This window comes from Somniosus microcephalus, unplaced genomic scaffold, assembly GCF_052327205.1.
Source record: "Somniosus microcephalus isolate GS21.2 unplaced genomic scaffold, FLI_Smic_1.0 unresolved_chr9, whole genome shotgun sequence".
In the NCBI taxonomy this organism is placed as follows: domain Eukaryota; kingdom Metazoa; phylum Chordata; class Chondrichthyes; order Squaliformes; family Somniosidae; genus Somniosus; species Somniosus microcephalus.
In genome coordinates this window covers 19,227,608-19,238,433 of record NW_028225187.1, presented here as the reverse complement: position 1 = coordinate 19,238,433, position 10,826 = coordinate 19,227,608, and the positions used below count along the sequence as shown (strand labels likewise).

General features: G+C 49.9%; 1 protein-coding gene across 1 annotated transcript in view; it reads right to left on the bottom strand.

Annotated features, from left to right (window-relative positions):
- Positions 1–219: 219 nt before the first annotated feature.
- Positions 220–10,826, bottom strand: part of LOC147084860 (cytochrome P450 2B9-like) — a 98,002-nt gene continuing 87,395 nt past the window's right edge. The window contains exons 8-9 of the mRNA XM_085979568.1: positions 1,676–1,817; positions 220–655 (exon numbers count right to left, since the gene is read on the bottom strand). Coding sequence (XP_085835694.1) covers positions 480–655; positions 1,676–1,817 — 318 coding nt within the window. The 3' untranslated portion in view covers positions 220–479. The remainder of the gene's footprint in view (positions 656–1,675; positions 1,818–10,826) is intronic.

Genomic DNA, 10,826 nt, shown 5'->3' with positions numbered 1-10,826 from the left:
TCTCCCCTCCCCTCCTCTCCTCTCCCTCCCCTCCCTCCTCTCCTCTCCCCTCCCCTCCTCTTCCCTCCTCTCCTCTCCTCTCCTCTCCTCCTCTCCTCCCCTCCTCTTCCCTCCTCTCCTCCTCCCCTAACCACCTACTCCACTCCCTCCTATCAAGGCACCATGTTGGAGCCGGCAAATGACGGGAGCACGAGGAGCATCAACGAGACAGATGACAAATGCCTTCAACCACGTTTATTGAGTCACAGAGAGGAGGGGCGAAGAGAGGTTGGGGGTGGAGTCCATCGGAACCTCAGAGGACCGCATGGGGTCCAGCGAACACATGGATTCACGGTGGGGCAGGGGGGAGAACAGGCCTCAAAGCGATCAGTGGATGCGATGCCGCAGCAGTCGAATTTCCAGGCGTTTTTCTTGGAGTTTTTTTTGTTGTCTTTGTTGACTCCCCTCAACCTTTCCCCAGGCGCCGTCCGTCGGGAAACTCAGAGGGTCGCTCGGGGCCGGGCAAGGGCCTGAAGCCGTGACGGGAAGAGGCCGAATCCCAAGGGCTCCTGGAGGCATCCGGTGGGGGCACGAAAGTCGAAGCTACGCACCATGGCGGTGATGTACGTGAAGACCTCAGCCAGGGCCAGCGCCTCTCCCAGGCAGGCCCGCTTTCCTGAGGGTCAGAAAACATTCCCGAGGTGAGGAAACGCTTCAGCTTTTGCAACGCGGAAACAAAATGGCCACCAGGCCTATCCCGCCACTCGGTCGGCAAGAACAGCGACCAGGAGATCCTCAGGGGCCACCTCCTCGACAGTGAGGGAGCGCTGCACTGTCGGAGATAGATGTATATACTCTCGGACTCGAGCCCCATAATCCAGGCCCACATTCCCTGGTGCCAGTACTGAGGGAGCGCTGCACTGTCGGAGGTAGATGTATATACTCTAGGACTCGAGCTCCATAATCCAGGCCCACACTCCCCGGTGCCAGTACTGAGGGAGCGCTGCATTGTCGGAGGTAGATGTATATACTCTAGGACTCGAGCCCCATAATCCAGGCCCACACTCCCCGGTGCCAGTACTGAGGGAGCGCTGCACTGTCGGAGGTAGATGTATATACTCTAGGACTCGAGCTCCATAATCCAGGCCCACACTCCCCGGTGCCAGTACTGAGGGAGCGCTGCACTGTCGGAGGTAGATGTATATACTCTAGGACTCGAGCCCCATAATCCAGGCCCACACTCCCCGGTGCCAGTACTGAGGGAGCGCTGCACTGTCGGAGGTAGATGCATATACTCTAGGACTCGAGCCCCATAATCCAGGCCCACACTCCCCGGTGCCAGTACTGAGGGGGTGCTGCACTGTCAGAGGTAGATGTATATACTCTAGGACTCGAGCTCCATAATCCAGGCCCACACTCCCCGGTGCCAGTACTGAGGGAGCGCTGCACTGTCGGAGGTAGATGTATATACTCTAGGACTCGAGCCCCATAAACCAGGCCCAGACTCCCCGGTGCCAGTACTGAGGGAGCGCTGCACTGTCGGAGGTAGATGTATATACTCTAGGGGCGGGTGGGCAGATGAGGAGGTGTGTGTCCCTGATAGTTAAGACTCACCCCAGCGCCGTAAACAGATGAGGTCCCAGGCCATCGCGCCTCTCACCTTCCCCCACCTCCCGCTGGCTGGACAACTCCTTACCCATTGAAAAGGGCAAGAAGGCCTCGTTCTTGGCAAAGCGCCCGTTTGCATCGAGGAAGTTGCCCGGGTCGAACGTCTCGGGGGAATCCCACTTGGAGGGGTCGTTCAGGGCGGAGCAGAGCAGCGGGATTACCAGGGTGTCCTGCAGAGGTGAAACAGAGGTGTTACATAGGAACAGGAGGAGGCCTATTCAGTCCCTCGAGCCTGTTACTCAGGAACAGGAGGAGGCCATTCAGCCCCTCGAGCCTGTTACACAGGAACAGGAATGTAACGATCAATAACATGTAATTCTATAGTGGACACTAGGTGGAGCTGTAGAGCTGGATATAGCTGTATATAGCTGTATGTATATAAGACTACACTACCCAGCTGTATATATATTAAGACTACATTACCCATGAGGCACTAGTACCCACAAGGCAACAGTCAAGATGGCAGCCTACACACAGGAGCACACATGCTGCATCTCTACAGATACTGTACCTAGAGAACGTGTACTGAATAAATGACTAGCTAGAAGCTAGCTGTGTTCATAATAAGAATGTCTATTAATTAATGAACATAAGATGGTACCAGGATGGTGAAGATCTGCTGAAAATTGTGAAAAGCGACATGGAGAATTTGAAGCCACCAGAGCATTTGAATCTCACAGAAAAAATCGACTACAATTGGCAGACTTTTAAACAGCAATTCGAACTCTACATTGCAGCCATCGGATTCGGTACGAAGCCAGACGCAAGGAAGATAGTGTTGCTGCTTACGGTTGCAGGCCCACAGGCGATAGAGGTATTTAATACATTTGTATTTAATCCAGCGGAGAACAGAGACAAATTAGACGATGTGCTAAAAAAATTTGATGCACATTGTTCTCCCAAAAAGAATGAGACGTATGAAAGATACATCTTCCGTTCTCGGACACAGCAACAAAATGAGACTTTTGATAGCTTTATAACTGATCTGAAACTGAAAGCACAGACATGTAATTTCTCTGAGCTGAAATCATCCATGATTCGTGACCAGATTGTGTTTGGTATTCATGATAAAAAAGTCAGGGAACGTCTGTTGAGAGAAGCCGAACTAAATTTGGAAAATGCAGTGAAAATATGCCAAGCCAGCGAGCTAGCTCGAAAGCATGCGAAGACTTTCAGTGAAATCAATAATGATGCGATTGTAGTAAGTGCAGCTGTTGGTGCTGTGTCCTACAAAGGGAAGAAACATGGGCAGGACAGAAATGCAAAGCAATCGGAGGATGACATTTTTAATTGTAAATGCTGTGGTTATAAACACCAGTTAAGACAATGCCCAGCGTTTGGAAAAATGTGCACAAAGTGTAATGGAAAGAATCACTTTGCCAAACAATGCTTTTCGAAAGTAAAAACAACGAAAGGGCAACAAGTTAATGTGATTGAGGACACTGATTTAAGTGAGACATTTTTTGTAGGAATGGTGTCATGTGATGATATCAAAAAAGATACAGAAAATGTGCAGCCCTCAGAAATGGACAATGCTGAACATAAAGTCAATGCAGTAAAAGTGGACAAATGGATGATCCCACTGCAGATAAATGGAGCATTAGTTACATTGAAACTGGACACTGGGGCAAAAGCAAACTTAATCAGTATGGGTGACATAAAAAATATGAAAGAAAAGCCCAAAATACAGAAAAAGTCAGTACTACTGAAGAGCTATAATGGACAGAAAATAGATAGCTTAGGTGTATGCAGACTTAAAGTGACAGTCAAAGACAAAGTGCATCATCTCATGTTTTCTGTTGTGGCTGAAAGACTTGATTTGATACTAGGTGACAAAGCTTGTGAAGACTTAGAACTGGTCAAGAGAGTCTACCGTATAAACTGTGCCATAAGCAGACCAGATGACTCAGGTGATGAAGCAGAGAGCCCATCAAGGATGAAAAGGCCAAAGGGTATCCATGCCTTCAAAAAGCCTAGTTTCTCCAAGAAGAAAGAAAAAGACTTTAAGGTCAAAGAGAAGCCAAAGGAAGAAAAGCACAAAGAGGAAAAACACAAGGAGAAAAAGTCCAAAGATATAACCGCAGCAGATGTTGTTAAGCAGTGGAAAGAGAAAAAGAAAAAGAAGAAGCCTGCACCAGAGCAGGAAGCAGTTCCGGTGGATACTCCTTCTTCCCTCAGGCCAATCTTTGGTGTTCCATTAGCCGAGGCTGCTGAGAGGACTATGCTGTATGATGGGATCCAGCTGCCAGCAGTTTTTCGAGAGTGCATTGACTACATTGAGAGTTATGGCATGAAGAGTGAAGGAAACACTGAAACCCTCTCCAAGCAAAGATCGCAAGGAGACCTCGATCTATACAAGAGCAGATTGATGACAATGCATCTTGTCATTCACCGTCAGAACAATCTCATGAAGACACATCAGACTTACCCGTGTTGAGAAGATCCACACGTGAAATAAAAGAGCCTGATAGACTTAATCTTTGAGTACAATGTAAAGCTTTGAAAATGTGTTGACTGTTTTGAAAATGTTTATGTTTATAGAGCACTAACAAAAGTGTTACTGATATTATCTTTATTGTTTTCTTGAAAGTTGATTGATATTGATTTTGTTAAACCTCAAAGAAAGGGGGATGTAACAATCAATAACATGTCATTCTATAGTGGACACTAGGTGGAGCTGTAGAGCTGGATATAGCTGTATGTACAAGACTACACTACCCAGCTGTATATATATTAAGACTACATTACCCATGAGGCACTAGTACCCAGAAGGCAACAGTCAAGATGGCAGCCTATACACAAGAGCAGACATGCTGCATCTCTACAGATACTGTACCTAGAGAACGTGTACTGAATAAATGACTAGCTAGAAGCTAGCTGTGTTCATAATAAGAATGTCTATTTATTAATGAACAAAGCAAGGAGGAGGCCCATTCAGCCCCTCGAGCCTGTTACACAGGAACAGGAGGAGGCCCATTCAGCCCCCTCGAGCCTGTTACACAGGAACAGGAGGAAGCCCATTCAGCCCCTCGAGCCTGTTATACAGGAACAGGAGGAGACCCATTCAGCCCCTCGAGCCTGTTACACAGGAACAGGAGGAGGCCCATTCAGCCCCTCGAGCCGTTACACAGGAACAGGAGGAAGCCCATTCAGCCTCTCGAGCCTGTTACACAGGAACAGGAGGAGGCCCATTCAATCCCCTCCAGCCTGTTACACAGGAACAGGAGGAGGCCCATTCAGCCCCTTCGAGCCTGTTACACAGGAACAGGAGGAAGCCCATTCAGCCCCTCGAGACTGTTACACAGGAACAGGAGGAGGCCCATTCAATCCCCTCTAGCCTGTTACACAGGAACAGGAGGAGGCCCATTCAGCCCCTCGAGCCTGTTACACAGGAACAGGAGGAGGCTCATTCAGCCCCTCGAGCCTGTTACACAGGAACAGGAGGAGGCCCATTCAGCCCCTCGAGACTGTTACACAGGAACAGGAGGAGGTCCATTCAGCCCCTCGAGCCTGTTACACAGGAACAGGAGGAGGCCCATTCAGCCCCTCGAGACTGTTACACAGGAACAGGAGGAGGTCCATTCAGCCCCTCGAGCCTGTTACACAGGAACAGGAGGAGGCCCATTCAGCCCCTCGAGCCTGTTACACAGGAACAGGAGGAGGCCCATTCAGCCCCTCGAGACTGTTACACAGGAACAGGAGCAGGCCCATTCAGCCCCTCGAGCCTATTACACAGGAACAGGAGCAGGCCCATTCAGCCCCTCGAGCCTGTTACACAGGAATAGGAGGAGGCCCATTCAGCCCCTCGAGCCGTTACACAGGAACAGGAGGAAGCCCATTCAGCCCCTCGAGCCTGTTACACAGGAACAGCAGGAGGCCCATTCAGCCCCCTTGAGCCTGTTACACAGGAACAGGAGTGTAATGTATATACCTTTAAGGGGGACTATCTTTTACAGCTCATGTATACTGCAGTACCGGCAGTGACCACACCTGTATATAGCACTGAGTAGTAATCTGTATAGATCAGTTCCAGCGTGAGCCACGTTGAGTAAACACCTGTTGTACCGTTTCTCCTGCAGCCTGTGTCTTATTATACACAGACACAACATTGGCGACGAGGCAAGTTCGAACCTACCTGCAACTCTGCATCACCTCCCGGGGATTCGTTCCTGGAGATCAGTGGATTGGAGGTCAAGGCCGGAGACTCGGGCGTCGACCACGGGCAACCGCCCAGTCATCCAGCAGAGACTCGAGAATTGCGGGGGAGGCTGTCGAGAGCCAGGCTTGGCTTTCCAGTCGAAGTGGTCCAGCGAAACGGGCTGGCAACAGGTAGTGCGCAGACCCTTCCCGGACAGCGGCGGGCTAGAGCCCGACCGAGCGGCACAGCAAAGGGCCGAGCAGCGTCGACGGGAGAGAGAGAGAGAGAGGGCAGAGCGCACAGGGCGCAGCCGGTGTTCAGGGGCCGAGCAGCGTCGAAGAGAGGGAGAGAGAGACGCGCAGAAACCCGCGAGGCGCCGCCATTGCCACGAGGACCGCCGAGAGCGGCATTGGCAGCAGCGCAGGAGAAGCGCGCGAAACCTACAGGGCACCGCCATTGCCACGAGAACCGCCAGGAGCGGCGTTGGCAGCAGCGGGGGAGGAAGGAAAGCGCGGGAGACGCCATTTTAAGCCATTGGGAGACGCCATTTTAAACCACACCCAAAATGCCAAAGAGTGGTAGTATCACCGCATTTGACAATGAAGTCAAAGATTGGACTACATATGTCGAACGAATAGAGGTGTACTGCAAGGCAAATGAGGTGTCAGATGACAAGAATGCGTCGGTATTGTTAAATTTAATGGGTGCAAAGACGTATGGTTTATTACGAAATCTAGTAACCCCAACGAAGCCAATGGAAAAGAGTTTTGAAGACATAGTAACGATACTACAGGAACATTTAAACCCCACACCGCTGCTGATAGCAGAAAGATTCAAGTTTCACAAACGGAACCAGCATAAGGATGAAAGCAATGCTGATTATTTAACAGAACTGCGCAAACTATCGAAACACTGCCAGTTTGGAGCGGGACTGGCAGATACCTTAAGGGACAAATTTGTGTGTGGGCTTCAAAGTGAAGGAACCCAGAAACGGCTTTTATCTGAAAAGGACCTTATGCTGGAAAAGGCTTTCAGCATTGCGGTATCATATGAAGCAGCAGCACGGGGCGCTGCAGAGATACAACAGAGACCGCAAGAATATGGCACAAACGAAATGTCATATGGAACAGAGAAGTGTTATCGCTGCAGCAGAACACACGACCAGAATGATTGCTGGTTCAAAGAAAAAGTGTGCAGACAGTGTGGAAAAGTAGGACACATAGCACGAGTCTGCAGGTCAGGAAAGAAAACCAGCAATAAGAAACCTACCAAAGGAAAGTACAAGAAGGTACATAAGATGACGGAGAATAGTTCAGACGAACAAAAGAGTGATAACGACTCCGAAAGCAGGGAACTGAGTTGTCTGAAACGACCTAATGTGATCACAACGGAGGATCACCGAACCATTTGGGTCACTCTCAAGATAGCAGGAGTCCAGTTAAAGATGGAATTGGACACAGGATCAGGCCTGACAGTCATAAACCGACGGGACTACGAGCGGCTATTCTCACACATACCCTTGAGAGACACAAAAATTATTTTGAAGACGTACACGGGGCAAAAAGTCTACCCCAAAGGAAAAATAAGGGTGACCGTTATATATAACGGTAAGGAAACACCAAAACTAGACCTGTATGTATTGCAAGATGGAGGACCACCATTACTGGGACGTGAATGGATCCGGAAAATACAACTGGATTGGCATTCCATACAGGCACTGACTGTGGCTGACAAAAAGGATGACGACGTCACACCTGGGCGACTGTCAAAGATCCTGACTGACGCGAAAGAAGTGTTCCAGCAAGGACTCGGAACACTAAAAGGCATGACAGCGACGATTAAAATTGAAGAAAACGCAAGCCCAAAATTTTTTAAGGCCAGACCTTATTTTATGCGGTCCGCCCAGCCGTCGAAGCAGAGCTGGAGAGTCTGGAACGTTCAGGTGTACTGTCCAAGGTAGACTGGAGCGAGTGGGCTACACCCATCGTCCCTGTGATGAAAAAGTCGTTGAGCAGCAGGCCTGGGGAACCAAGGAAGGTTCGCATCTGTGGGGACTTTAAGGTAACAGTGAACCCGGTCCTTCACACCGTACAATATCCGCTTCCGCGGATTGAAGATATTTTCGCCTCGCTATCTGGAGGGAAACGCTTCACTAAGATTGATCTGGCCCAGGCGTATCTGCAAATGGAGGTAGAAAAAGCATCAAAAAAATACCTCACAATCAACACCCATAAAGGTCTCTACCAATACAACCAGCTGGTATTAGGGGTAGCATCAGCTCCGGCTATTTGGCAGAGGGCAATGGAACAAGTCCTGCAAGGGATCCCAGGGACCCAGTGTTATTTGGACGACATCCTGGTCACGGGCGAAAATGACAGTGATCACCTTGCCAACCTGGAGCAGGTGCTCACTAGATTGCAGGAATATGGGCTCCGAGCTAACCGCCCCAAATGCGAGTTTTTTAGAAAACAGATCCGTATTGTGGCCACGTTATCGATAAAGAGGGGTTACATAAGTCCCCAGAGAAGATTGAGGCAGTAGTCAAGGCTCCAGCACTGGAAAATATGTCACAACTGAGGTCGTTCCTCGGGCTGGTAAACTACAGGTAGACTATCCTTTATCCGAAAACCTCGGGACCAGCCGTGTTTTGGTTTTCGGAAAATTTCGGATTTCGGAAGGTATTTTATAAGACTGGGACATTTGTCGGGGGTGGGTCGGTGGGGGTCCGCGGGGGGGTTGGCGGGGGGGGTCAGCGGCGGGGGGGGTCGGCGGCGGGGGGGTCGGCGGGGGGGTCCGCGGGGGGGTCGGCGGGGGTCGGGGTCGGCGGGGGTCCACGGGGGGTCGTCGGCGGGGGTCGGGGTCGTGCGCCACTCTGGTCATGTTGTGCGCACGACTTACGCTGAACGAAAAAACCTTCGGTTTTTAGAGGGTTTCGGTTTTCGGAAGTTCGGATAAAAGGTAGTCTACCTGTACTACCATAAGTTCTTGCCAAATTTGTCTACAATACTACACCCACTGAACACCCTACTGCAAACTGGGGTACTATGGAAGTGGAGTGACGAATGTAGACGAGCTTTCCAGAAGAGCAAAACACTAATCACATTGAAAGAGGTATTGGCCCATTACAACCCAGCATTACCAATTCGGTTGGCATGTGATGCGTCACCCTACGGCATTGGAGCGGTGCAGTCGCACAAATTCTCGGACGGCTCAGAGAGGCCAATAGCCTTTGCGTCACGATCACTAACCTCAGCCGAGCGTAACTACGCCCAGATTGACAGGGAGGCCCTCAGCCTAGTGTGGGGAGTGAAAAAGTTCAATCACTATCTGCACGGGCAGAAATTCACCTTGCTGACTGATCACCAGCCTCTTGTCTCCATTTTTAATCCGAAGAAGGGCATTCCGGTGATGACTGCGCAACGACTACAAAGATGGTCACTTTTTCTAGGGGCGCACCACTATGAGAAATGCTGATGGGCTATCACGCCTGCCACTGCCTACTGTGGAGGAAGCACCAGCAGTGGATCCTGTCGAAATATTCCATTCGACTATAGTTGAATACCTACCGGTAACTAACGCTTGTATCGAAAAGGAAACCCGAAATGACCCGACACTGTCTCGGGTATATGATTTGACAGTGAAGGGATGGCCAGCACATGGCGACTCACTGTTGCCAGCATTCTCGACAAGGAGAGAACAGCTGTCAGTGTGCCGGGGGACCTTGATGTGTGGATCCCGAGTGGTAATTCCACCCAAGTTAAAGGATAGAGTGCTCAATGAGCTTCATGAGGGTCATCTGGGAGGGGTAAAAATGAAAAGCCTAGCCAGGGCTTATGTGTGGTGGCCGGGAATCGATAAACAAATCGAGGACCTGACCAAGAGCTGCTCAGGATGCCAGAAAGTCCAAAATGCACCACCACAGGCCCCTCTACACCCATGGGAGTGGCCATCATCTCCATGGCAACGGGTGCATATTGATTTTGCTGGTCCATTCATGGACTCAATGTTTTTAATAGCCGTGGATGCGCACTCGAAATGGCCTGAGGTCATCAAAATGTCCTCCACCACCACGGAGAAAACTATTGCAGTCCTACGGACCATTTTTGCCAGGAATGGCTTGCCAGAACAGATTTGCTCTGACAACGGACCACAGTTTGTGTCCGAAGAGTTCCGGAGGTTCTTGAAAAAGAATGGGGTAAGGCATTACACATCCGCCCCGTATCATCCAGTCACAAATGGATTGGCTGAGAGGTTTGTACAAACCTTTAAGAAGGTAATAAAGGCTATGTACAATGACAACATTCCGCTGCAGCACAAGGTGGACAATTTTCTGTTCACCTACCGGAATGCGACACATGCAGTCACCAACCAGGCCCCAGCCATGATGTTCTTTAACCGAAGGTTAAGATCTCGCCTGGATTTGCTCAGACCAAACGTACGAAGAGATGTTGAGAGTAAGCAATTCCAGCACATCCACGAGAAGCCAACAAGGAGCTTCAATGTAGGGCAACCAGTCTTGGCCCGCGACTACCGAATAGAAAAATGGCAGCCAGGAACGATATGCACACAGCAGGGCCCACTAATGTACACAGTGGACGTTGGGGAGAGCATCGTGAGACGCCATGCTGACCAGATCCTAGAGTCACAGGAACAAGTCAACCCCATGCCTCGCCCATACGTACCTGGTGATGAACCCGACGTACAGGTCGCATCTACCCCAGAAACAGTAGCATCGGAAGCTGATGAACCAACCGACGACAGGAGGCCAGAATCGCCTCCGCACCAAGAGCAAGACACTCGGGAAAGGCGCTATCCAGAAAGGATCAGGAAGCCTCCCCAAAGACTGAATATATAAATAGACTATTTTCAGCTAATGTTGCATGTTAAAAGTGTTAATTGTAATTAGTTTGATATTTAATTGTTAAATGAGTGTTATGGTACTGTTAATCTAAAAGGGGAGGAATTGCAATGTATGTACCTTTAAGGGGGGGACTATCTTTTACAGCTCATGTATACTGCAGTACCGGCAGTGACCACACCT